Here is a 27,428-nt window from a genome sequence, read left to right on the forward strand (position 1 = left end):
ACCGAAACTCAACTAGTAAAACTTTACAGACCAAACTTTAAAATTTGGTGTTTCAGAAAATGAATATCAAAATATTATTTGCATTTTTCAAGTTGTCTAAATAAATTTTAAGAATTTAGTTTTGGTATGAGTCTTTGGTAAAACATTACCCAAGTCTTTCACCTTCATGGCTCCGTATCATTTTGAGGTATTTTTCAGTATTTCCTAAGCAAATTTCAGTATATCTGAGTATGTATGGCGGTATAATTTAACGGTCGCGCTACGGTCCCACTCTGATTCATAAAAGTAAAGAAAGACCACTCGACGGCAATTTAAATTGAATTTTGAATTCGCTGTTGCACTCGATTGTAAATACTCGCTGATAAGGCCGCCAAATGAAAGTGCAAATAGCAGTGATATCGCGACGCGCATCTCACCGCAGTAACTAACCGCCTCGCGACCGTTTCGTTCGCCCGCGACGCCCTTTGAGTTCAACGCATTCACATTTCCCAGTGTGCAGATTTCCTTTTTGTTTTGTCCGCAGTCACCGCGCACTGCATTCAAAACAGGGCCCAACACACAATACGCTAACCCCAGCGGCCCAGCATACACAGTACACACCCAGCATGGACACTAGTGGCGGAAATTTGGGTAAGGATTTGATCATTTCGTATTTCAAATTGAATTTTCAACCTCTGGTACAGCGTGTACTCGCCATGGCAGTTGGGCCGTTCGCTGGCGCGCAAATTGATCTCCTCGATTAGCGGCTCCCCCATCGCTTGTTTACCCCTCTGCACCAACACCAACAAGCGGACTTATTTGTCCATATTGCATTGCGGCTTGCATATATCTGGCAATGGGTCTGAATTTAGATTTTTCGTAAGTTTTTGCACTCTGCTGACGAAACGAAAAAGTGCTTTTAACGATCTGGGAACACCCCATGGCGCTGCGTTGCCAGACAGCGTGTTACACACATGGACATTTGTATGTTTGTGTTGGTGTTTTAGTGGGGTACAGTCTTGGGGGCAAATGTTTTTACACTGTAAAAAGTATGCTAACGTGCAATTAGAGAATTGGCAAGCACATAAATTTAATAAGAAAGTTATTTTAGGCTTTGGTGCATCTTATGAGTTTGGACGAGTTGTTGAGATGGGTGGTTAATGGGTGGAAAAAAACGCGCACAAATAATAACGTCAACAAGGGGCTGCCACCCCTTTCAATGTTCTTATGCAAAAGTGGTAGTCAACAAAATATATAATTCTATTTCAAAGTAAATATATAACCTTTTAAGCTTCTTTAATTTAGGTTAATTCTTTATAATTATTTTACCATTATAAAATGTTTTTGTTTGAAAATTATTTAACTTATCGATAAGTGGGTGGCCTATCGGACAACGGCCACGAGGTGGCAACTCTGGCGCACAGCACATTTCAGGGTTTACGCAATTTGGAGCCGTAAGATTTTCTTCGACCTGTGAAAAGGCTTTTTACCCCCTGCCAGGACAGCTAAATCTACACTCGTAAGTGCAGCAGGAGCTATCCATCGCGTAGCGCAGATTCTAATACACACCTTTAGTTAAAAGCGCCAATAGGAAGCCCAGAACCATGTCACATGCATTTGCCGCCGCCGTCTGCCGGTCCACCGCATCCATGTCATTGGCCCTGCGGTGCAGCCGGCGCGCCATGAGCTCCGCCAGAATGCTGCGTATGGCGGGTGCCACTGCCACCTCCACTGCCTGCAAGGATTGGCAGAGAAACGGACTACTTGTTGCGCCCAGGACCGGCAACATGCAGCAGTACCTTCGCGAGTACGCCAACGAGAAGAAGGTGTTCGAGCGAACTAAGCCCCATTGCAATGTGGGCACCATTGGCCATGTGGATCACGGCAAGACTACGCTCACGGCGGCCATCACCAAGGTCCTGGCCGACAAGCAGCTGGCCGAGAGCAAGAAGTACAATGAAATCGACAATGCGCCCGAGGAGAAGGCTCGTGGTATCACCATCAATGTAGCCCACGTGGAGTACCAGACGGAGACGCGTCACTACGGCCACACAGATTGTCCGGGACATGCCGATTATATTAAGAACATGATCACCGGTACCGCCCAGATGGATGGCGCCATTCTCGTTGTGGCCGCCACCGATGGTGCCATGCCCCAGACCCGCGAGCATATGCTGCTCGCCAAGCAGATCGGCATTGATCACATTGTGGTGTTCATCAACAAGGTGGACGCCGCCGATGAGGAGATGGTCGACCTGGTGGAGATGGAGATCCGAGAGCTGCTTACCGAGATGGGTTATGATGGTGACAAGATCCCTGTGGTGAAGGGCTCGGCGCTGTGCGCCCTCGAGGACAAGAGCCCCGAGATTGGCAAGGAGGCGATCCTGAAACTGCTCCAGGAGGTGGATAGCTTCATCCCCACGCCTGTGCGCGAGCTGGAAAAACCCTTCCTGCTGCCTGTTGAGAATGTGTACTCGATTCCCGGACGCGGCACCGTCGTCACTGGTCGCCTGGAGCGCGGAGTGGTCAAGAAGGGCATGGAGTGCGAGTTCGTGGGCTATAACAAGGTGCTTAAGTCGACGGTGACGGGCGTGGAGATGTTCCACCAGATTCTGGAGGAGGCGCAAGCCGGTGATCAGCTGGGAGCTCTGGTGCGCGGCGTTAAGCGAGATGACATCAAGCGCGGCATGGTAATGTGCAAGCCGGGCAGTGTGAAGGCTCTCGATCAGCTGGAGGCCCAGGTTTACATCCTGTCCAAGGATGAAGGCGGCCGCACAAAGCCCTTCATGTCCTTCATCCAACTGCAGATGTTCTCCCGCACCTGGGATTGCGCCGTGCAGGTGCAGATTCCCGACAAGGAGATGGTCATGCCCGGCGAAGACACCAAGCTCATTCTGCGCCTCATCCGGCCAATGGTCCTGGAGCAGGGACAGCGCTTCACGCTGCGTGACGGAAACCTGACCCTGGGCACTGGTGTCGTCACCAGCACTCTGCCCCCATTGACTGAATCGCAGCGATCCGAGTTGACGGAGGGCAAGAAAGCGCGCGAGAAGAAGGAGGCGGCTAAGAAGTAGATCCCCGGAACGCCGTCAGTCATTAACTAAAATCATATTCTTAAGCGATTTTTATGCATATTGTATAAGTTGTTGGCGCTCCAATCACAATCGAGTAAAATATAAACAAACACCCATGGACAACGAAGTTTTAAAACTTGGTATATTAGTAGGGATCTTAAATTAAATTAAAAATAGTCCCGTTTTTAAGTTTTAATGTTGTTGAATGGGATTTTAAAGGACTATTTGTTATGAAAAGTTATATAAAGTAAGCACAGTTTTTAATCCTTGATAAAGGGCAATATTTAATTTAGGCGCCACTCATCGATTGCTTATCGCTCCAGGTTAACGGCATCCGTAAAAGACTGGTATCGAAATGGATCCGATAAAATCAAACAAGCCCGCTAATAATCTGACTACGACATTTCACAACACTGCTGCAACCGCCTTGAGCGCAGCTGATGATAAAGAACATTTTGAAATTGATTTGAAAATTGGCAAAAATGAGTTCCTACCGCGTAGACTACTTGACCGGTAGATTCAAACATTGTAAACGTTTGTTTGCAAAGTAATTAATAACTTATTTTGTCCGCAGATTCCCTAGACGACACCGAGCCATTGCCGGAGCTGAGTTTTGAAGACTTTTTGGAGCCAACGTCGGACAAGAGTTCCCAGCACATGGAAATTGAAGCCCTGGACTCAGAGGAAGACGATGGCGGCGGGGAAGATCTGGACGATCCGGCCAACGATTCCCTGAACACGCCGCAGTTCAAGAAGAACGTGGTCCACATACTGGAGGACAAGAGGTTAAACTCGCCCGGACTAACCGTTTTGAAGTCGCACGCAATTAAGGTGGTGACTGCCGGTGGTACTCCTCCGGCCAAGGCGCAAGTTACAGACGTAAAGATACTAAACAAATTGAAACCAATACCCAGCAGTACGCTAAAGATCGGTAGCACAACCATAGCGACCAAATCCACACCGGGCAGCATAACCAAGACTTTAAGCAACTTGACCCAGATTAGGACGAAAGATGGCCAAGTCATCTTTGTCCAGAAGTCTGTACCTGGAACACAAAGCAGCACTGCGTTGACAGGGTCACCAAGCAGTGGTATAAGACGCCTCGTGGCGCCTTCTGGTATCCAGAAGGCAGTGCTTTCTAAGGGCGTGACCATGGCAAGCACTGGTCTGGTCAAGGCAGCTGTTCCTCCCAAAGCAAGCACCTCGGTACCCGGCACAGCCATCACCATAAAGGGCATCCAACCGCTGGCCGGAGGCACTGCGAAGGCGTCGACTTCAAGCACGCCGACAACCACATCCGGATCTCTGGCACAGCCCACCAAAATTCAGGTGGTGCGCACTGCCGATGGCAAAATTATCAAGATCAATCAGGCTGGTCCCTCGCTGCTAATGAACGCCAAACAGGGAACTGGGACCACAGTCACACCAGGAGGCTCTTCCGCCACTTCTGTCAAACTATCTCCCTCGGGAAATGTGGTGCTCAACAAGCCCATTGGCCAGGTAGTGGTTAGAACAGAAACTCCTGTAAAGCCAGCGACGGGCTCTGTTGCCAGTGCATCCGCAACACCGGGCAAGATGTTGGTTCAAAGTGGCGGCAAACAGATTCTTGTATCCAACAAGAACATCATTAAGCTGTCACCGAATGCGAGTGCCACCAGTTCGACAACGCACACGACGGGCGGACAGACACCTTCCACGTCGAGCGGATTGCACGCTATTCAGATGCCTGGCAAGGGAGGAGTACAATATGTACGTGTCCTGAACAACAATAAGAGTGCCGCCGGAACAAGTGCAACAACGTCTATGCCGAAAACAGTGCAAACTCAGAAGATCACTGTGGTGCGGCCACCGGTTGCTACTGGTGTTCCTGCCACATCTTCTACAACATCCGCAGCAGCAGCTCCATCTGCAGCCGCATCGAAGGCAAACCCTCCCATGGGCAGCACCAACAAGATTGTAATGCGATCAATGGGCGGCAGCATTGTTCCGCTGCCTTCCGTGCAGACGTTGGTCTCAAAGGTTGGTACTTCTGTTGGTACATATTTATTTCATTCTAACTCAATTTCTATTTTTAAAGCGTGCGCTGGGCGCCATCACCAACGCCTCAAAGCCAGCCAGTGCGGCGAGCAGCAGCGCCGCACCGAGTGGCAGCCAGGAGTTGCCACGCAAACACCGTCTTACCGATCTCAATATGCAGCTAAAGCAATCGGCCTCGGCCAGCAGTGAAGCCAGCGACAGCAGTGATGCGGGTCCTGAGGCCAAAAAGCCGCGTTACGTTATTACCATGCAGCAAGGATCACAGAAGGCAGCTTCCCAGCCAGTTCAGAAACTAATTAATCGGCCAGCGAATGTACAGCGTGTGGTGTCTAGCAGCACAAGTCCCAATTCCAACTCCCCAAAGAAAATCTACAACTATGTTCAAACGACTGGAAGCAATGGGGCCAAGTACATGATCTGTAACTCGGGTGTGCCCCAATCATCGACGAGTGCTATGCGACGAGGATACACTGGATATGTGGAAAACAAGACGCGACGCCCGCCATCCATTTCCTCGCAACAGCACCGCTTCAAGCATATGGGTGCCCAGCAGCAGTCCAAGCACCAGCAACTACAAGCGCAGGCCAAGCAAAAGATTAGGCAGCAGCAACTGCCTACCGAACAATCGTCGCCGATCAAGGTCGAGCCAAAGCTGCCGACACTGCCTCCGGGGGTGAAGGCCAACGTGCCCGCCAAGCCGCTCTTTGAAGTCCTAAAACCCGCAGCAACCCCGGCAGCAGCCGGGGCCGTTGATCCATTGAGCGGCATGACTTCGCGGCGAAAGCACTGCAACTGCAGCAAGTCGCAGTGTCTAAAGCTTTACTGCGATTGCTTCGCAAACGGCGAGTTCTGTCAGGACTGCACCTGCAAGGATTGCTTCAACAATCTGGACTACGAGGTGGAACGGGAGCGCGCTATTCGCAGCTGCCTCGATCGCAACCCCAGCGCCTTTAAGTAAGTTTATTTGAAAGGGAAAGCTTATGAGTTCCAAAGATGCTTATTTTAACTACTTCCTTTTTTTAAACAGACCCAAAATTACGGCACCCAATTCAGGTGATATGCGTCTGCATAACAAAGGTTGCAACTGCAAGAGATCGGGCTGCCTCAAGAACTATTGTGAGTGCTATGAGGCAAAGATTCCCTGCACCAGCATATGTAAATGCGTTGGTAAGTGAACTGATAAATCTGTTTTATCTATGATCAAACTAACTGAATCAATGAACTTATTCTTTAGGTTGTCGAAACATGGAAGACCGACCGGACGTGGACATGGACTCTCTGGACGGATTGATGGGTGCCGAGGGTCAGAAAAAGGACAAAGCTAAGAACAAGCAATCGAACGAGAACTGCGCAAATATATATTTAACGGACGATGTCATTCAGGCGACCGTCATGTGCATGTTATCGCGGATTGTGATGCACGAGAAACAGAATGTGGCCGTGGAGGACATGGAGCGCGAGGTGCTGGAGGAAATGGGCGAAAGTCTGACCCAGATCATCGCCTTTGCCAAGGAAAAGCACGAAACCTCACTGATAGACGAGTCCAAGCCTTCTTCTTAGGCGTGCAAATATAGTCACACATGAATTAGTTTATAAGTTCAAAGAGTTCTTGACCTTTTCTCCTACCATATTCTAATTTTGGCTTTCTAAAAGTTGACCTTAAAGTAAAGTGTTTACCCTATTAAAATAATTTAAACACAAAATGTATATACCATACATAGCGAAATTCAGATATAAGGCCATTTTAATTTTTGGCCGAGCATTGTAATTGTGTTGTAAACTTTTCCTTGGATTGAATGTAAATAATTTAGTAACCTAATAAAGTTTAATGACCATTGAACACAAATGAAAAGAGACGTTGTGTTGTTTTGTAGCTTGTTTATTCACCAACAACTTCAGTTACATATTTGTATTTTGCATTTGCATTTGCATTGTTTCAAATTTATTGATGGGCGAGTATATTAAACTCAACGCAATTTAGTTTGGTTTTTCACAATATCGGTATCAGCTTAGTTAGCAATATCTCTATGAAATAAACACATGTCGAATGACTACAGTATAGGTAATGCATATATTAGTTGATTGTATTGATAGTAGGTATTTAGTTTCGTATATATGTAGTTTTCTTTAAGTATAGTTATATATTCTACTTGGTCATCATTGGTCTGTATAAATAGCATATAAGTATGTTTGTGTTCTGGTTTCTCCCGGTTCTCACCCTATAAACATGGCATGGCATGACATGAGTACATATGTATGTATGTTTGAGTAAAAATGTGATAATCGTTAAAGGACTATAGTACATATACGTGGTTAGTAGCGTGTTTTATGCTAATTAATATATGCCCTGTTATACATATTTTTCAAACACTGTTTTGACTAATATGCTCGCGCTAAACTATAGGTTTTATTTGCGGTCATTCGAATACGAACTTTTTGAAGAGAGAGTATGTGTGTGCGGTTATCTTAGCTAGCAAATACATACAGTAAACGTTTAGTATATCGATTTAAGGATAGTTTTGAATATTTGAATACTGTGCACAAAACGCTTCGGTTAGTTGCATTAGCATTGTTTGTTTGTTTGACCCCATACCAGCTTTTTTTTTTTGAATTGTTAGTTACGTAACACTTATGCAACATTTGAACATAGTTAGGCAACAATAACGACTTGATTACGCATAATATATATGTATTGAGAGTATGCTGAACTATTCAGTTAGAAGCTATATTGTCTAATTCACACGTTTATATTGAATGCTGGGCCCCCAGAAGGGGGGCTAAAGCATAAACTTACACAACAACTTTATGAAAACCGAACAAAACCATTTGCTAAATATCGTATATGTACGTTGGATTTGCATACCCTGTACAATGTCTATTTTCTTAGGTTGTCGTAATATGCAATCATTGAAGAGTGTACCTTAGTTGTTAAACGCGTGTTGCATGATTGAATTCGGCAATTCTTCAAAGCGTGAAAAGTCATAACGAACACAGCGTAGAATTTCTGGTGTGCTATGAATGGATCTAGGGTATTATTATAGTTGAGTAATTCATCTTTCACAACAATAGAACAACGATGATAATCAGCAAGTATTTCAGCTATTCGTATATACAGTTTGTCAATATAACCTCATTGTATACCTGCGATTAACTACATTTTGTCGGCTTTCTTGAACCATTTTCGACCATTACAGAGCTATAGTTTACTTTACAATAACTTCGATTAGAATTGCTCGGGCTATATGCGTTCAAAATAATGATTTTCGTGGCCCAATAAAGCGTGGCATTAGTTTTAAAGAGGATTTTACATGGTGATCACAACGCTTAAGGACACTTGCAGCCATTCAAGTGCCTTGCGGCAATATCCTTACGATCCAATACGATCTGTTGAAGTGATGAAACAAAGTCGGTAATACTTATGGGCTAAGATCCTAAACATTGGGTGGGAAGAATTGAAGTTATAATCAGTGTACTATGTCTAAATTTTGTAGAACACCCAATTTAGCGACTTTATTTCTCACTAGATAAGTGCAAACTAAAATATAAACTAAGAATTCTATTCAAAATTGTGAACGCTTATATACCCTATATATATTTTCAGTTTCTATGGAATGATGTTCATATTCCACGTGCCATTTGGCACCAAAAGCCTATCAAATATTCCCTTTTTTGTCAGATAACTTGTGTGTGTGCTAATGTGGGCAACAATTTTACAAGATTCAATGATTATATAGATACTTTATTTAACTTTAACAACTTGAAATATGAAATTGATTTACTTAAGGAAGGCGGGCCTCCGTTGTGGAGTAATGCCCATTAATTCCGTCCAATTTCTACGGCGTATTGCCAAAAAGTTTTAATGGATTTCAGTAGCGAGAATCATATAGACAGAACCGAAAACCAAAGTTACCTGGGTTTTCGGTTCTAAACCTACGAAAAAAAATTATTTATTTGGACTCATTTGAATATTTTCTAAAAAAAAAATCCTATTTATATGATTGGCACGCTAATTTCGAACTCGCATACCTTGGAAAACTCAAAATTATCAGCTCCAAATGAATAGTATACCGAGTGAGTTGCTGTTCCAGGTTCAAAGCACTGTCAAAACTAATTCCCAGGGCCTTCTTTTGTCCCAGATCCTTCGCGCCGCCAGGCGAGTGACGTCTTCATTGGAGACCCCTTCAAAATTCACTCATACAACTTTCGCTATGCCGACAAGCCATTTTATCCGGTCCAGAACTATCAAAGACCTACGCCACCGACTCCGCCGGCACTGGTGAAGAAGGCCTCCTTCCAGACCTTCTACCACAATCCCAGATTCAGCCAGGATCCCGAGTACATTCCGGCAAAAAAGAGTCCACAAACTAGCTCCTATAGGCGTCGCCTTCTGCTGGAATCTATGGATATGCCCTTGGGATCTACGGTGACAAAGCCGGAGAGACAGAGTGTACCGGTGGCTCCGCAGACGAGACGTTCACCCACTGCCACGGGTTCCCCGCTCCTCAGGACATGCTGTCAAAGTGTGCGCTACGAGGCTATGAGACGGGGTCCAAGCAACACGACTTTGCGCCAGAGTAGAACTAATCTCCAACGATCAGCTGGCGGCGGTGTGCCTCCTACTTCTACCACCACCTTCTCCATGGACTCCAACGCCCATCTGCAGAATAGAAGAAGCGGCTGCGGGATCAGCATCGACATCTGCAGTGTGGACTCGCAGTCTGAGGTGGACAACAATGTAAGCATTAAGATCGCAACGGATGCCTATCTGCTGAACAATACGGATAAGGTGAGGAGCAAGTCCAAGCCGGTGCGCTGTACGCCCAGATCCAGTGGCACCTTTGGCATCGACAAGCGACTGTCCAAGTTCAGTGTGAGCGAGACGAAACCTCGGACGAGTGCGGAATGGGAGCTCCGGCAGATAGAGAAGGCACGGGAAGCGGAGCGCCAACGAGAACGGGAGCGGGATCGACAGTTGTTGGAGGACCGACGCTTGGAGCAGGAGAGGGAGCTTCAGGAGGAGCGAGAGCGTGCCCGCCAGCGGGAGCGAGATCGTGAGCAGCTCCGCCAGTTGGAGCGTCTGCGGGATGAGGAGCGTCTCCTAGAGTTGGAAGTGGAGCGCGAGAGGCAGCGACTGCGGGAACTGGAACGGGAAACCCAGCGGCACAGAGAATACGAGCGGCTGTGTGCCCTCCAGGAGCAGTTTCGTCGGGAGCAAATGGATCTACTAAGTCAAGAGCCCACACCTCCCCGACCGTCGGTTCCAATGACCTCGCACTTGTACACAACCACATCTGATGATCGTTTGCCCGGAATGGCCTTTTGTGATTTGTCATCCCGAAGGACGCGGAGATTGGTGAACTCGACCAGACCGAAAGAAAGACGAAAGACTAGAGTAAGTCAGGATTCCAGAAGTGTCTCATCCGCTACCCGTTCACTTACTCCCCCACCGATCCTTACCCGGAATAGCAGCTCCCCATCACCCTCTTCAGCAGCTCCGCCTACACCCACCTCCCGTTCATCCACTCCAAATCGGAGGTCAAACCGCTGCTACAGACGTAGTTCAACCCCTGATCCCAATTCCCAACCTAGAACTACTCCAAACATTCCAAGAGATCTAGCTCGCAGTAGTTCGGGAACTTCGAATGGCAATGTCCATGTCACAGTGACCACGACCGGGCGTCGGAGCAACTGCAGCATGAGGCGTTCATCCAATGACCACGTTAGCGAGCAAAAGCAGCTAAATGGAAACCAAACCTGCGTCGCCTGTCTGAATAATATGCCCATTAGGATAACCACTTCTCGGTCCAGGGATACGGATCTAGCCTTCAGTCTGAACCATGTGAGGATGAGGGGATCATCACCAGCGCCCGCGGAAAGGAGCAGCAGTCAGGAAAGCCAAGATTCCTGTCAGGTTAACATTAGCGTGTATGCGGATAAACTGCGTTTGATGCGTTTATAATAATATAAGGGAAAAGTGGGGGATTATATGTGCGATTTTTGGAACAGATCATCTCTAGAATATAGAGTTAAGCTGTCCCAGAAGGCGACCATATACTCCCCTAACTTTTCTATATTAGAATAGCGCCAAAATTAGTTGTATCATTGCTGTTTTTTGACTTTTAAATACTCTTAACTAAGCTAAATCCGAAAATTATATTCCAAACTACACTTTCTATATGTTCCTCGCTCCTTGGAATGCCTCCATTAAATCATTGCAATTGCGGGCGTCTGCTTGTTGGATCGGCAATTAATCCTTCCCTGCTGGGAGTAGAGTCTTCCAAGGAAGGACTCTCACAAGCTCATTAAGCTCTTCGTACAGTCGATATATGATATATCTGTACTTCCAAAAAATAAATTAAGATAGTTTCCAAACCTTTTGGCCACTAAATTGCCTCCAATATGTAGTAGGGTTCTTAGGATCCTCACTTACTTTTCCATCCTACCCGTCTCATCGAACTTCTGGCTCATCGCAGAGCCCTGCTTTCACTTAACTTTCTCTTTTCAAATTTGTGTGCTCTACTTTAACATGTGCAAAGTTTTTGGGGGGAGGTTACTTCTTGATATGATCAATAGTATAATACTATACTGCAACTTGGGTAAAACATTGAACAAGAATAACGATTTGGATTGGAATTTCATATGATATTACTGATATTGTTGGTTGTGGTTACGGTTACTCTCTGATCTTCGCTTTTTTTTCTTGATTTTATAACCCTTTTTTTTGGATTTTTGGTTGCACTTTTGGCAACATTGCGTTGGAGTTAAATCGTTTGCTTATTCGTCTTCCTCGTAGTTTTGATAGGTGACATAACGTACCTGAGCCCGATCGCGTCCATATATCAAAGACTGAAATCACAGAAATGAAATGGAAAAGGGTATGGGTTAGTCTAATGCATTGCCTAGAATGGTTTTGTATCGTGCAAAATGAAACTCAGGCAGCGATTTAAATAAAAATTAATAGTTTTATTACAAACAAATTAAGCTGAACTTAAGGCTAAAAACAATGATAATGACTAAGTATACGAAAAATAATAATAAATTAAAATTAAGCAATGTATCGAGACTCAAAGCCTCTCGCTCTCGTACGCCTCGTTCGTCCTGCCCGCCTCGGCATCCGAATCGGGAACAGATGTACCATGCATGATGGCCGGGCAGGATGCGGTCAGCTGGGGGATTCCAGAGGATTCCCCTGAAGCGGCAGCAGCGGCTGCAGCTGCCTCAGCCGCCTCCCTGGCCATACGTACCTTCTTCTCGTCGCTGGTCGGTGGATTCTTGAGCAGCGTCAGCAGTGGAGCATACATGAAGCAGAGTATGGCAATTCCAAACAACATCCACTCGAAGCCGATGCTCTTCACCAGCGATCCGGACAAGGCGGGACCCACGGCGAAGCCAACACAGAAGGCCACATCACCCAGGGCGTAAACGCTGCCGTAGACCGCCGAGTGTCGGATGTCCACCAGATAGCCCAGTTCCGGCATCATCGAGGAGTCCACCATTCCAATGGCAAAGCCAAGTCCTGCATTCGGGATGATCAGGTGAGTGATCGAAGTGGCCATGGGAATCTGAAAAGGAATCAAAATTATATTGTTTTAATGATGCGAATTCTTAAGCGAACTTTAAACACAAGTGACGATTACGATGTTTATTACATAAATTTAAAAATTGTATTATAGATAGACTAAGGAATACTTACAAATATCAAGCATCCTCCGATGATAATCAATCCCAAGCAGGCGGCAAACCATCGTCCAATCTTGTGTCCCAGCGGTCCGAAGAGATTCGTGCCAATCAGGTAGCTGATGGAAGCGGGCAGGAAGGCCACGCCCTGCTCCCAGCGAGTGGCGCCCATGTTGTCCACCATCCACAGCGGTAGCGAGGGTTCCAGCATGGCAATGCCCATATTGGCGAACGTGATGGCACCAGCAGCAATCAGAATGTAAGGGTCACTGATCAGGCTCTTCAGCGAGGGTGGTTCCGTTTCGGCCTTCTGGATCGATGGCTGCAGCATGAACAACTGCAGCAGGCCATCGCCCAAGGCCAGGGCAGCCAGGATTAGGAATGGAGCCGACTTGCCCACAAACTCGTACATCACGCCGCCGAATGGTGGACCGATGAGCACGCCCAAAGCCAATCCTCCCAGTGCTATGCCCATGGCATTACCACGCTCCTTGTCGTCCGTAAACCGATCTGCTAGCATGCCCATTCCGGAAACCGAGGAGCAGGATGATCCAATCCCCTGCAGTGCCCTCGCCACGAACAGTACCAAGTAAGATCGTCCAAAGGCGAAAACTGGGAAAAGGTTATGGGTTCAATACCATTTTTAGTGCTGAGGAGCCAGTGGAGCTTACTTATCGTTGAGAGGAACATAATCACGAAGCCAGCGAACATGGGAATACTGTAGCCAATCCTGCAGGAATATAAATATGTGATCAGGAAAATGATAAGTATAAATACTTTAAAGTCACAAATCAGTTTCATCTTCTTGCAATCTAACTATGGCAAAGATAATCCCATTAGTTCATGAAACTTACCTGTGAGTCAGGGGTCCAACAATTGGGTTAACCAGCAGCTGGACAAACGCCTTGGAGGCGAACAGTAGTCCCACCTCGACGGTCTCGCCCACCAGCTCGTTGTGCCGCTCCTCCAGTTCCCGGTAGTAGGTCTCGTTCTCTGTGGATATTCAAGGACTTTCGCTGCAGACTGCTGGCCAATTAGCGGCTACGTAGACACTTACCCTCCGGACTAATCGTGGAGATCTCGAGCGGAGCCGCCTCGCTGCCATCCTTGTTGCATGGACACGGCGTCGGTGGCGGTGGAACGTTGGACGTTAATGGTGTGCGTGGAAAGCTGTCGAGCGGCGCATCCGGATGTCGTATGTCGTACAGGAACTCGGGTATGATGGGCACTAAGCGGTGGGGTTTGGGCAGAATGGAGACCATTATAATTTGATTGCAACAAAAAGAATTTGCTCACAATTAACCTAAACGCTCTTGTGCGCCCTGGGCGCAGTTTTCACCAGGCCGCCGGTTGGTAATTGCGTTCTCCGGGCACCAGAAACTTTTGTAATTGCCTTGCCGCTGGCAGAGATTGCCCCCCTTTACCGCCCACCCTCGATTCTAATTGAGTTGCAACCAAAAATTGAGGGGAAAGAGTGCAAAATTGCGCATACGCCACGTTTACAACGATGCGTTTAATGGACTCTGCGATGTCTAGCATAAAGCCGCATGCAACTTTCGTCGTCTCCGGCGGGCAAATTCAATTTGTTTATTGCATGCTTCGACTCTGTTTATATTTATTATCAACACCCGGAGAACTCTGGAGCTCCACTCAACGGGCCCCACTGTAATTGCATTTCCTGCCAAAGTGCTAGGCCGAGGTCAGAGGTTGGCTCCCAGCGGAGTGGCTCTTTCAATTGAGTGTGTGCCGAGTTTGAAGTATTGTTGGGGTAATTTGTTTGCTTGTGCAGCCAGTTATTCGTGGTTATCGCACTGACAGCCCATAACCATATATGTATGGCCTGCCTGCCTGCCAGCTTGGGGGTTTTGTTTAATGAGTGCCATTCATGCTCGATGGGATTGGGGTTTGGGTCTAAACAGTTGGTTGGATAGATGGATAGTTGAACTCCAAAGTTTGGTATTAGCCTGTGCCCGTGCCTTGTGCCTCGTGCCAAAGTTCAGCGAAAGTGGAAGTCTCAACTGACCTGGAATCCCACTCAACTGTCACATATGTCGGCCATGTGGACGAGCCAACAACATGCCATTTGTGCCATGCAACCGGAAATATATGCAAATTTGGCAACATCTAACTAATTGGGGTTAACCACTTGGCGATTAAGCAGCGAATTTAGTGCTGCCGGCAAAAAAAATGTTGCATAGTAATTCCCCAAGCCGACAGCCCCAACAACTCATTAAACTGTCTCCCGATTCTTTTTTTTTGACATAAAAATGATAATTTCGGAAAAAGCACGTGCTGCCGGGGTCAGAAAGTGGATGGCGTGGGATGTTAGGGGTTAGAAGGTGGATTTTTTGGGGCAGGTGGAGCAGCAAGCGGAAGTCACTCGGTCGCCTCGGTTGCATTTCGCGTGTCGAAGACACTTAAACCGCAATGCCAAAAGGAAGGCGACTCGGGCAGCTAGACAAACAAACAGTCACTATCGAGGATTCAGGGCTACGGGAAATGTGATAGATTCAAAGGATATCAGGGATATCAGGTGGAACAGAAACTTATACGTTATTAGGATTCTAATAAAAAAATATAGATCATTTTAAATCCAGTAAGAAGCATGTTTCTAATGAAAGAATTGTGTGCTTTCTTTACCCAAATATACTAGCTTTTGAAATATATACTAGCTCCTTTGAAATAGCTTCTAACCTTTTTAGAACCATTTCCCGCAGCCCTGTGGCTCTGTCCGCAGGTCACCCAGATACATGACTTCGACATGCCGGGCGACACTGGCGTCGTCGTCGTCAAGCCAAACAGAAGCGGCAGTGAGGCGGCAACTGGCGAAGCAACCAGTCATCCACCGGCGACGAGGAAGAGGACAACTCAACGCCCGAACTGGGGACGCTGGAGTACGCTTTTGTTTATCCGTTTAATATGCACAGGATTTAATTAGCCATAGAAAACGCGGCAGGAGCGGGAGGAAATGCGACCCATTTGGGAGTCGGCCAGCAGGCCGCTGTTTGTGCGCTCCGTGTGGCAGGAGGCGATCGGGAGGCGCCACTTCATCCTCGACTACGAGCCGCGACAGAGGCAGCGCTGGAAGCGACAGAAGACCAGACTGAGGGGTAGGTGCTCCATAATCTTATGTCTAAACGGATGCAGGTCCTTTACAAAGTTAAACCCATAATTGGACATGGATTTTGATAGAAAAAGTGGAATGTCAAAGGATGTTTCTACACAACATTTGAAGTTATTTGTGAATCCATCTATAAGGTATGGAAAAGAAAAGCTAATAATAACTAAAATCTGTATTCCAGGCAACTACCAGCAGTCGGAATCCTACGAGATTCTCGAGCAGTCCGTGGAGGACAGTGTGGAGTACCTGGACGAGTACCTTTTGGACGCCACCAAGCTGACGCTGCAGCAGCAACAGTCACTGCCCACCCTGGGTGGTCGTCCAGGACCCGCCCCCTCGTCGGGTGGAGGTCAACGAGGAGAGCAGCGCCAGCAGAGCCGCCAGTCGAAGCGACGAGCTTGGCTGCTGAGTCGCGGACGCACCTACAACATGGAGCACCACCACATTGACCATCAGTCGCGCAGGAGTTCGCTACAGGATGCAAACAGCACGCTCTCCACGACGGCTAATAATCCCGAGGAGCGTCTGGCCGAAAGGGTGCTCCACTGGTTGGACTTGGCAGGACGCACTGACATAGTGAAGGAGAAGGTGGTCACTCCGCCGGCCAGTGGCAGTGCCCAGTTGGCCAGATCAGCGCAGCGGATGCAGCGCAGTCACCATCGCAGCATGAGCCTCAAGCGCGTGGCGGCTGCGGCAGTGAATCACCAGCGATCGGTGGCCAGGAAGCCCAGCGCCAAGCCACCACCCGTTGCCCCACAGGTCACTAGCTCCTCCGTGTCCGCCTCCAATGCCAAGCCCATAACCATAATCTTCAACAAGGAGGGCGTTCCCGTGCGCCTCAATAGACCCGCTCGCAACATCGACCTTTGCACCCTGAGCAACAGTGCCAGCACCACGAGAAGATTGGCTGGACAGTTGGCCTCGGCGCGCCTGTACAGCGGAGCCACCGCATCCCCACTGCCAGAGGACAGCCGTACGCCACCGCTCAGTGGCCGGGGAATGGGCTCATCCGCCGCCTCGGACAGCCGAAAACAGCTGCACATTTTCATGCCCAGTCTGCCCAAGAAGGGTCTGCTGGCAGCAGGTTCCACAACGGGCAGTGGCATGGGTGGTTCTGGCGAGGATACCCTGAGCACCAGCTTCAGTGAGTTGTGCCAGTTGTAGTCACTTTTACTTTTTGAAGTACCTGTCTGAAGGTAATCGATACAACAGACGTCTTAACTAAAAATGTAATTTAATTTGTAGAACTTTTTAGAACGATTTCTTGTTTTTAGTAATTTATTATGAATAAAAAGAAACTCTTATATGTTTCCCTTTTTAATGCAAATAATATATCACTAATATTGGTATGGGTAAAATAGGAAAAACTGCCAAGGTTCACTGACTTTTGCGTCGTTTTTGCGATTAATTTTGGAGAGATATTTTTGATATATATATCTAACCTTTAGGCAGCTGTCAAACTTCTAATTGTTATCCTTTCCCAAAATAACCGTACTAACTAAAGGTTAAATTTGTCAAGAACAACTTAATAATATAGTATATTAATACCTAGACTAATACAGCAAACTATATTAGATAATATCGCAGATTTGGTATACTCTAACCGCAACTATAAAATTTAAAAAAATCTAATACCAATTAAAATAGATATAACTACGGTATAGTTATAATGTGTAAATTTAAATGTACCATAATTTTTTGGCATTATAAAATTCAAATATTATTTTTACAAGTCAAGTACCTTCAAAAATTCGTCTTGCCCTATTTTTGTAAGGGTATTTCTTGTGCTTCGGAGGACTACTTATTAATATCGCACAATCTTTTCTTGGTTTTATTGATTTTCGTTTTTGTTCCGTTGCCATTGAAAGTTTCTTTTGTTTGTTACTTTTTATCGAATTTGGTAAGTTTATTTTTGGATTACCCCGAAAAGTCGGCGGCATGTGCCACGCCCATTTCCTTTTGTTTTGATTTCGCTTCTGACTTCATTGTTGATTCTTGCGTTTTTTTATTAGCCTGCGGGGGCGGGTGATCCTGCGGGGATTCCCACGTGAATGGAGCGTAATCAATGTAATTGTGGTAATATTGCATGTTTAACAATGGCATAAAGTTGAAGTTAAAGTTTTACCCTAATGAATGTGGTAATTTTGCGCAGAATGGCAGAGATTTTAAGTTTGGAACGGAATCGAGGCATTACTTGTAAAGTTAATTCATTAAAAAATGCAAAAGAAGTATTATAACCTTTAGTATTGGCCTTAAAAATGTACACTTCTATTAAAAAGAGAGGGTTAATGCTATTAAAATATCTAGCTCAGTTCAAAACATCTTTGTATATGCTTGAAGATACTTTTCTTACTTATGGGTCTTACTATAGTTAAAACCTAAGCGGTAAACTAATTATGGACATTACATATCCATCAGTCTGATGGAATAACAACCGTCAACCGTTGCAAAGGAGATGCCTTGGATATCCATCAAGCGTCATGCAAGCGACACCCAAATCTAAACTATCCACCTGCCACACGTGGCAAGTTGTCGTTGTCGTCGTCATCGTATTATTTTATGACTGACGCGTCGGTGTTTAGATTCGATTTCAATATTACCAGCGATACAGGTAAAAGGAAATTCAGCAAGCAAAATTATAGAAATAAGCGGAAGCATGGAGGAGATATTCAATCCTGAAGAATTCGCTCAGATAAGAACAGTAATCCCAACTCATTAGATTTGTTTTCTGTGCATTTTGGAGATACATCGCAATAGCTATAGATGGTGGGGGATAAGCGCAGGGCTCAATGAGTCATTGCGTCTGGCATGACAGCGAAACGACACCGAGAAAGCCGCACGGTTGTGACCTTTCTGGAAATGGGTCTGGTTGGGTGGCAGCCACGGAATCCGAGTCCGTGGCCAACGGAAAGCGGGGAAAAGTTTTCGACTTCAAGGCAAGCGAAAAGACAAAGGGGGAGCAATTACTTTTGGAGGCAAGAAAAAAAACTTTGCCCGCCTGACGTTTGACTTTTGCCCGCTTCCTTCGCTCACGGCAGAAAGAAAATGCGCAACAATATTGGGTGTATTTCGGATTGCACACATAACAGGCCTAAACGGACTTATAGACAAGTCGTTCCGCCTGCCGTGACTTATTCGCGTTTCTGCAACGGACGCGGCAGGTTCTCGCGGCGATTGGAGTTCCACTTTTACCCATTGTTGGCCACCTAACGAGCAAAGTTTTTACACGGCGCACTTTAATTTTCCGGCCATTAGTGGCATGTCCACCGACGAGGATTCCCTGGGCAGTCCCCTTAAGCCGGCCACGCCCACACCTGGCGAGCGCGAACCGACGCGGGAACGCCACAAAGGCGGTCGATCTGGAGCCTCGGATCTGCTGCGCCATCAGCAGAGCTTTGAGGCTCGCTACAGTGGCATCATACAGAAGCAAATCTGGGAGACGAGCATCAACAAGGATGTGCTGGAACGTCAGCTGAATGCCTACTTTCCCTTCTCCAGAAGCGCCTCGCTGACCAAGGACGCATCCGGCGGATTCGATCAGCTCCTGCCGCCGGCGACAAGTGGAAGTGGTCCGAAGTCTCGATCCCTGGCCACCACGCCCACCAGGCGACCGGGCGTGTGTCTGGAGAAGCTGGAGACGGTGGATGTGGCCTCACTCGACCAGCAGAAGCAAGCGAAGTAATGCCCATGGATTATGAGTACTCTATCATTGTGATGTCCGTAAGATTGAAAGGCAGTTTTGAACATTTTTAGTCTAGGTTAGGATATGTTGGATATTTTGGATAGACCCCAACATTCAATTCGGTATATTTAATATATAATATCTGTGAAAAGCCAGAACTAGTGTTTATTTTTGGTGCTAATACTTCTACGTTCACTTTAAATGTTTGATTAATCAAATGCGAATATATGGTCCTTAACCCTAAAAAAGTAATAAACAAAGCAATGAAAAAATCCAAGCTCCCTTTAAATGAAAAAATAATTCCAATAAATTTAGTTTTAAGAAGTATTACTAACGTGTAAGCTGTAAGTCCAGTCCAATCATCCTCAAATCTCACTAAAAACAATCAATTGGCATAGTTCAACCAATTTAAATGCAAAATACTCCTTTTATTGGCTAAGTATAAATCCAGAACATGCCCGGATCAAAGTAAGCCCCATTTAAGCTACTATTATTCAATCTTCTTCAATAAAACAAGAGCTTATTGCATATTCAATTTGTTATCGAGTCAAACGGATAGCGCCATGGTCCATATAAATCTCCACGGGATCCCTGCTAAATCTAATTTACGACAATATTATGCGAGAAAAGAAAATGCTGGGGGAAAAGCGTTGGGGCAGAGATCAAATGTAATAATCAAATGTATTTGCAGCAATTTTCACTTCAGCACCTTGTGCGCGAATCGGGAAAGCACTTAAGTGGAAATGCCGCCAGTCAAACGCTAAAAGCCCAGCCGCTTTTCCCTTTTCCTTCTCCTTTTCCCATCCGTTTATCCTGTCAACTGGGTGGAAACTTCTCCTATGGAGCTAATAGTTTTTCCACTTTTCCTTTGACTTTCACTTCCGTGCCATCTCAACAAGTTGCTCGAGTGGTTCGGCTATTTCCTCTTGGTTTTTCGCCCAACTTGTTGATTTAAATTCATGAACGTTTGGCACAAAGAAAAATCTCGCCCCACTTTTTTTCGGGTTATTTGTTTTTTTTCCTTTCGCCCTGCTGTATTTGTCAGGCTGGAGGACCGGAGGATTCCCACTCAATGTCCATGTGTTTGGCCAGACACTTGACACAAGCACTTGCTGCTGGACACATCCACCACCGACCGCCCCATCCACTGCCGCAGAGTTTTCCCTGGTGGGGTTTTAGTGTCAACTGCAGGAGAGGGTCTTCGCCTCCAGTGCGTGTCCATTTAATTGACTGTCGACGGCTCGGCACTTGGAGCTGCCCAACTCAGCCTGCTCCATTGGCCATCGTATTGGTATCTGATAATGACTAAGCAGGGGCACTTCAGCATTGATTAGCTGCTGGCTGGTATTTGATTTAATTGCAGGTCTTCCCACATAAATTAAGGGTGCACTAAGCTCTTTGCGAAATCTTTGCTTTGCTAATTAATTAGTTTAGATATATATAATATAAAGTTGAAGTATTGCTAAACGATACATTGCCTCTAGCATTGCTAGAAGGATATGTTTTTTCCAGTTAAAGAATACTATTTTCAATGAAGTTCTAGCATAGACCAGAATCTAAGAATCCTGAGAAAACCTCAGCACTCAGAATCCTTGGGATTGATGAACTGACAACCACCATTCGCATTGACAGGAAGGCGTTCATTAGCTTAAGTGCCGCTCAGTGGTAATTTTATGCCACCACTTGCGCCATTCCCCAAGGAAATGGACAATTTCCAGGCGATTGACTGGCAAGGATAACCAGCTCCCGGGAGATAAATGCTCATTAAATGCTAATGGCCAGCAGGGAATAAGATTTATGCGTCGTAATATATGTATCCAGGTATCTTAAGGTAGTAGTGTAGTTAAACTCACCCACTGTGGTCAGCAGCATGTTGTCGAGGAGCAGGGCTATGGCCACGATGACGAGCACCAGGCGATTGGAGCCCCGCCAGCTGACCATCCAGGATTTGGCGGCGGCCCAGGACCCGGCAGCGCGTGGATCTTCCTCGCGGTACTGATCCGCTGGCGGCGGAGCCTGTCGTCCTGCGTAGGACTGCGACTGGTAGGTGGGCGGCGGCGGTACCGGTGGCTCCTTGCCGACGCCCATGATGCCGCACTCCTGGTCCATATTGCCATTCTGCTGATTGCTGTCCAACTGCTGCTTGAAGGGATTTTTGCTGGGCGTATTGCTGGCGGGTCCGCCGGGATTCTGTTGCTGCTGCTGGCTGTTGGTGGTGGTGGTGGTGGTGGTGTTTGCGTTTACGGTGAAGGAGGTGGTCTCGCTAATCTCCGACTGCTTCTGGGGGGCTGTGCTCTGCGTGTGTTTTCTTGGTCCACCATTGCCCGCATCGGTCGATGATTGCATTGCGTCGCTAGCCGCTGGTTGCTACGGATGGCAAGGCAGTAAGCCGATTGTCTTTTTAAAATGTAATCAAATCAAGAGTAAGCAGCTTTCCCGTTCCCATTCCCAATCGCATTTCCATTCCCCCTCCCATTCCAAATCAAATCCAAAAGTCGCACGCTCGCTTTATGCCCCAATGATTTTCGCTAATTAAAAGTGAATTACAAGTCTTGGGGCTGGCAATTAAGAAGCGTATCTTTCACACGGCAACACGACTCTAATTGAATCATACGCAATTTAAATATTTATTTAATTGCCAGCCACCCCGCACTACACAGCCAAACACACGGGGCGTATGCGCAACATTTGTAATTTTGACATTTTCTGTTGCCTATCGCCAGGCGCAAATTCAATTTGCCAGCATAATTCGCTCGAAAAGTCTCACAAAAGGCAGTCGAAAATGCAGAGTTCTTTAAGTTTTCGGCTGTAAAATTGAATTAACCCACTGCTTTTAGCAAAAAAAAGAAAAGTCTCGTAATTGAAGCCGAAGATGAATCAAGTCTTCCGCCAATAGTCTTTGCATAATGCCTTCAATTTACTTTGCAATTGATCAAGTTTACAATTGATGCCGCCTGTGCCGTCGAACAATTGATTGTTTATGACGTCTTCGCAATGATAAAGTGTTGGCATTGAATGACAAATGAAAATTATCTGACAAATAGACGAGGAAGCTGCTGAAAGTTCATACAACTGCATCACGTTTGGGGGCGTGACAAACAAATGGCAGCAAATTTTGTCATTTCAATTGATTAAATCAACTGGAATTGGCCGCCTAAATACAAAGCTGTTGCGTTAGTTTTTATAGTACAAGGGAAATCTGGCATCGTTTTAATTAGCCCCTATATTTGTCCATTAATCTCTGTTTTAATTGCGCTACTGTTGTTTATGGGAAGATTTTTTAATGGCAAACAAATGGGATAACTATTTATAACAAGCGACAAGTAGTATTCATATAAATAAACAAATATCTGCTATGTTTTCTAGGATATCTGGTATTCGCATACTATGCCTTTACTAAATAAAGGACAGAATCTTTTTATCATTTTGGAAAAATTCACTTTTAATTTAATGTACATTCTTTAGAAGAAATGATATGATGTTAGACATGAAAGCCAATCATTTACCTGTCAGCTTTTCCTGATTTAATAGATCTGGGTATTAATGCTCCACAAACTGAACTTTCTCCTCTAGAATATCACGTGCACTAATGAACCTGAATCTGCTTTAACGACCGATATTTATATATGGCTAATGATCACTGAAAGCCGCCAGAAACGCGCACTTTAATCTTAATTAGCCGCTGACTCTGTGGCCAGTTAATCAGAATCAGAATCAGAAGTTAAGGCTGTATGATTTGCATTTGGGAAGTACGAATGTATCGTCTGGATTGCACTTTCTTTTTCACAATTGGTTCACTTTGGAATCTTTTTCGGGGTGGATCGTTCATTCCGCGGATTCGAATTCTACCGACAAGTCGGCGATCTCAACTCAAACTAAAAACATTAGCGTGCCGCCGGCGGCTTATTAAACGAATTAATTTTGAGCAAGCGAAAAAGATTCGCTTAGTTTTTTTTTAGTTTTTTATACAAAAAAGTGCTGGAAGCGTAGTAAATGCATGGGTCTTTGCATTTCAAATGAATGCACAATGAAAAGTGTGTAAAACACATTTTAATAATTATTAATTAACAATTGGCATGCGATTTCGGTTTATGGGCGTGGGAAAATTCGATTCAAACAAAAGATACTGGTTTTTTTTTAGATTTTAAATTATGCTAATTTATTGGGTTTTCAAGTTTGACTTTCAGAGCCTGAAAGTTGAACTTTTTCATTTCGATTTGATTATAATCGAACTTAATTCAATTGCTAAAAACAATTCTTAAGTGCATGAGTATCGCGTGTATTATACTATGTTTTTATTCCATACCAGAATAATGCATGTAAACCAGGAGAATTGAATGCAATTTTTTTAAATCAAAGTTTTAATACTCTTTCGAAAGCTCCAGTATAATATATATATTTATTTGAAATTTGTTTAAGTTGCATATTATCTTTAGAAAAGAGTATATAACATAGAATTCCTGCATTGAATTAAATTGAGCTGCATGTGCGATGCGATGTGACGAATGCGATTGTTTAATTCTTTATTTATGTTCCCTCAGATATTTATTTTGATTACTGTTTGTCGTTGCTTTTTGTTTAATTGTTGTTGCTGCTGTGGCTTGTGCTAATTGCCCAAGATTTCTCAACTGGCGACGTTGGTTTAGAAAATGTAGTGACTTGCTGCCTCTTCTGAGCATCGGCACGCAACTTTATTTAAATTGTGCCCATTTTTCAGATGTCTATTAATTAAAACGTAGCTCATGCCTGCGCTCAGCCAGTGGATTTGAGCTTGACATTGAGGCAGATGGAAGAGACCTCGGCTTGTGGAAGGCCATAAACTGGTTTTCCCGTATAATCAACCAGGAATTGGCAGCCCTTCAAGTCGGCTTTTTATCCACCATTTAATTGCTGTACAAATTTGCACCGACGCCCAAAGGTGCAGCTGATTATACTTTTTTTTTCCAACAGCTAGCTATAAATTACAATTTTAATTGCAAAACGGTAGCGAGATACATATGTATGTATGATATATGTATAGCTGGGGCGTGTAAATGAGGCACCTTTTAAGCTAATTAGCACAAATCGATGCCAGCAAGCAATCGTCTATTGAAACAAAAAAGATCGGAACTCAAAAACAAAGGCGTTTTGAAGTGGATTTGTTGAACGTGCCAAAGTAGGCTTCAATTCAAAGGCTTACAAAAGTACTGTTTCAAAAACAATTCTTTGTAATTTGCGCTTAAATTGCAAGATTTTGTATGAAAGCTCTGAAAAATGTTCATATTTTGGTTTTAAATACTAAAATTATATTGTTTTATATGCGAGTTGGAACTTCTGCATCTTCAAAAACTAAATATTATTCACAATTTAGAAAACTGTATGTATATATTATAAAATGAATATTCTTTAGTTTCTTCATGCGTTTTCCAAAATCTTCTCTTTATAACACCACGTTCCCACTATTTCTTTTTTAACTTACCTGAGTAATTTCCTATAAACGACTCGTTTAGCTTTCTTTGGGGAAAATCCAGCGGAAATGTGGTTTCAATGGGCGGATGGGTTGGGTTTTGTGTGTCTGGTCTGCTAAATGCCAAAGATACTATTGCAAATTTGCCAGTTGATGAAGTCAGGTGGTTGTTGTAGCCGGATTTTTGCGGGTGAGGTTGTGCGTTGTTGGAGTATTCCTGTGGGAGAATCGACAAAAAAAAGAAAAGAAACGAAGTCATTTAAATAAAGGCGCTTGAAGCGGATTTGCAATGTCTCCGGTGGCCCAGAGATTTCTGCTGGCGGTGGCCGCCACTTGTGGATTCAGTGTTTTGTGATGGCACTCAAGAGGTTTTCCTTTGAGGGGAGTACTGTTTGCTCTTCGCTGGGCTGGCGGCAAGGTCGTTGGCCAACAAAAGACGGCCAAAAGTGGGCATTATAAAAGATCTTAAATAATAATACATGAAAATTTTTGAACCTTTTGCAACTTTATATACTACTATATACTATACAGAGTGCTGAAAGCAAATACGATTGAATATATTTGCGGATTTATTATTCAATACCCAAATATGCCACAGTCAATGAGATTGCGGCTATTTGTCGAGAGGGCACATAAAGTAAGGTAAATACTGTTTACATCTATATTTGTTAATACTTTTATTTGTCTTCTTTTTTTCTGTCGGTTGTCGAACCGAGCGAAAAATATTGTTTGCCTGGCAGGTTCGATTCAAATCGATTAATAAATAAACACAAGTAGGTCTAAATAAACAGGCTTTAAAAAGCAAATTTCGATTGATTTTTGATTGATTTTCATTAAGCAGGCGAGGAATTAACGCTTTAACAACTTTATAATATCGTTGTCATTCAATCTTGTTATATAAATATTACACATGGATAGACCATTTTTTAATAATGATACTTTTAAGTACGTTTTAATTGCCTTTTCACATTGCAATGTAATTATAAAGAGACTATAATTATAATAGAAGAAATTAGCATTTCCATTTTGTTGTTAGCAAATGAATTTAATTTTTGCATTTTAAACACTTTTAAATGAACCTAAAATAACTTAAATTTAAAACAAGCTTTATGTGTAAATCTGATAAAATATAAAATAAAAATTGAATATCACTTTGAGTTAAATTTCGATGTTAAACTTACACCCTTAAATCTTTGAAGTTTTCACATATTTTCAGAAGATGCTTGCTTGCGTGGTGCTTGCGACTTAAACACGAATTTCGCCGCACATTTGTTGCAATTGCCGCGTGTGATTTTGTTGCTGGAAACAAAAACTAAACTAGAGGCTAAAACAGCAGCTGACTGCGAGTGAGTGCCACAAGTGTCTTTTCTGGTGCTGAGGCTGCACTGCGAGCGTGGGAAACGGGCACGTCCATCAGCCACGAGATCTCATCTCGCACTGAACGCAGATGCGCTGAATGCCGCTGGCCGCTGGCGGCGCACGAGGCGCCTGCGACGTCGACGGCGGACGACTGCGTCCATAATGTGGCCGGGTGTCCTGGTGGCACAAGTGGTCGGTGCGCGGGGGTGGTAGGTGGTAGGTTGGTCGTCAGGACGTAGAACGAAGCTGGCAGCGCTGCCACTTGTTGTCTGCTGCCTGTTGCAGCACCAGCACGCTCCCCTTATCCTTATCCGTTCCTGCCCCACTTCCACACCCACTTTGGTGTGCTCCTTCCCATCCTGGCATATTGATGGAAACTGCCAACGGCAATGATTCTGCTCAATTGCCTTCATTGTGTTCGCTCTCTCATCTGTATGTGTGCGTTGGGGTTTCCTCTGTTTGAATTTATTTTCGCTACGCCTGTAAGTATGCAACGCATTTCGGGGTTGCCTGCCACATATACATATATGTATATAGAAGTTAAAATGGTGGGGGGCGATGGCACACGCATATTATGCCTAATTGATTTTCGCCTCCTAAGTGGCAACTCAATTTTTGGGCACCAGAAAGGACATCTTCAATGGGTTTCGCATTTCGCTAAAGTCAAATACTGAATGTCTTTAAGGAAAGCAAATTGGGGTGTAAAGTAAACTTACTTTGAAAATATTCGGTTGGCAGAAAAAGTGGGTCTTAGTCTATGTAGAACCCTTTTTTTTTATTTACATATTAAAAGTTTTTTAAACTCCAGGTAACCAAAGAATTTAGATGTTTTAGTTCCATTCATATCTCATGTGGAATTTAACAAACCGGTTCTTACACATTCTTTGTTAACTATATATCTGCTTATATTGCAAACACAAGCACTCTTAAAAAATCTACCATATTATATCTATCTTAGTCATTTAACATTTTAAGGACAGACGGCATGTATTTCTTTACATAGTTCTGCATTTCCCGCATTTTTCACAACATCATCATCACACGACCATAAGA

At 44.7% G+C, this 27,428-nt stretch overlaps 6 protein-coding genes across 9 annotated transcripts; 5 read left to right on the forward strand and 1 right to left on the reverse strand.

Annotated features, from left to right (window-relative positions):
- Nucleotides 1–267: 267 nt before the first annotated feature.
- On the forward strand, nt 268–6,936 carry LOC117135942 (protein lin-54 homolog). Of its 2 annotated transcripts, XM_033296522.1 has the most exons (6): nt 268–630; nt 3,377–3,566; nt 3,628–5,072; nt 5,131–6,044; nt 6,118–6,257; nt 6,325–6,936. In XM_033296522.1, the coding sequence occupies exons 2-6, from the start codon at nt 3,536–3,538 to the stop codon at nt 6,648–6,650; spliced, it is 2,856 nt and encodes a 951-aa protein (XP_033152413.1). In that variant the 5' UTR covers nt 268–630; nt 3,377–3,535; the 3' UTR covers nt 6,651–6,936. The 2 variants fall into 2 exon arrangements, with proteins under 2 accessions (XP_033152413.1, XP_033152414.1); XM_033296523.1 differs by lacking the exon at nt 3,377–3,566.
- Nucleotides 1,387–3,180, forward strand: LOC117135943 (elongation factor Tu, mitochondrial). The gene is made up of 2 exons (XM_033296524.1): nt 1,387–1,498; nt 1,555–3,180. The coding sequence occupies exon 2, from the start codon at nt 1,584–1,586 to the stop codon at nt 3,051–3,053; it is 1,470 nt and encodes a 489-aa protein (XP_033152415.1). The 5' UTR covers nt 1,387–1,498; nt 1,555–1,583; the 3' UTR covers nt 3,054–3,180.
- A 33-nt stretch (nt 6,937–6,969) lies between the features above and the next one.
- LOC117137143 (putative uncharacterized protein DDB_G0271982) lies at nt 6,970–11,357 on the forward strand. The gene is made up of 2 exons (XM_033298447.1): nt 6,970–9,161; nt 9,227–11,357. Exons 1-2 carry the CDS (start codon nt 9,146–9,148, stop codon nt 11,047–11,049), a joined length of 1,839 nt encoding a protein of 612 aa, XP_033154338.1. The 5' UTR covers nt 6,970–9,145; the 3' UTR covers nt 11,050–11,357.
- A 489-nt stretch (nt 11,358–11,846) lies between these two features.
- LOC117137142 (synaptic vesicular amine transporter) lies at nt 11,847–26,439 on the reverse strand. Of its 3 annotated transcripts, XM_033298446.1 has the most exons (9): nt 26,198–26,439; nt 25,029–25,233; nt 21,424–21,937; nt 13,825–13,995; nt 13,622–13,760; nt 13,439–13,497; nt 12,784–13,379; nt 12,335–12,652; nt 11,847–11,936 (listed from the first exon to the last, which is right to left on the reverse strand). In XM_033298446.1, exons 3-9 carry the CDS (start codon nt 21,914–21,916, stop codon nt 11,865–11,867), a joined length of 1,848 nt encoding a protein of 615 aa, XP_033154337.1. In that variant the 5' UTR covers nt 21,917–21,937; nt 25,029–25,233; nt 26,198–26,439; the 3' UTR covers nt 11,847–11,864. The 3 variants fall into 3 exon arrangements, with proteins under 3 accessions (XP_033154337.1, XP_033154335.1, XP_033154336.1); XM_033298444.1 differs by lacking the exon at nt 11,847–11,936 and having other exon boundaries at nt 12,033–12,652; XM_033298445.1 differs by lacking the exons at nt 11,847–11,936; nt 25,029–25,233; nt 26,198–26,439 and adding an exon at nt 23,077–23,369 and having other exon boundaries at nt 12,033–12,652.
- LOC117137144 lies at nt 15,636–17,052 on the forward strand. Its single transcript, XM_033298448.1, has 2 exons — nt 15,636–15,877; nt 16,070–17,052. The coding sequence occupies exons 1-2, from the start codon at nt 15,736–15,738 to the stop codon at nt 17,050–17,052; spliced, it is 1,125 nt and encodes a 374-aa protein (XP_033154339.1). The 5' UTR covers nt 15,636–15,735.
- On the forward strand, nt 19,044–20,042 carry LOC117137145. The gene has a single exon (XM_033298449.1). It carries the CDS (start codon nt 19,148–19,150, stop codon nt 19,568–19,570), a length of 423 nt encoding a protein of 140 aa, XP_033154340.1. The 5' UTR covers nt 19,044–19,147; the 3' UTR covers nt 19,571–20,042.
- Nucleotides 26,440–27,428: the final 989 nt, after the last annotated feature.

This window comes from Drosophila mauritiana, chromosome 2R, assembly GCF_004382145.1.
Source record: "Drosophila mauritiana strain mau12 chromosome 2R, ASM438214v1, whole genome shotgun sequence".
Classification (NCBI taxonomy): Eukaryota; Metazoa; Arthropoda; class Insecta; order Diptera; family Drosophilidae; genus Drosophila; species Drosophila mauritiana.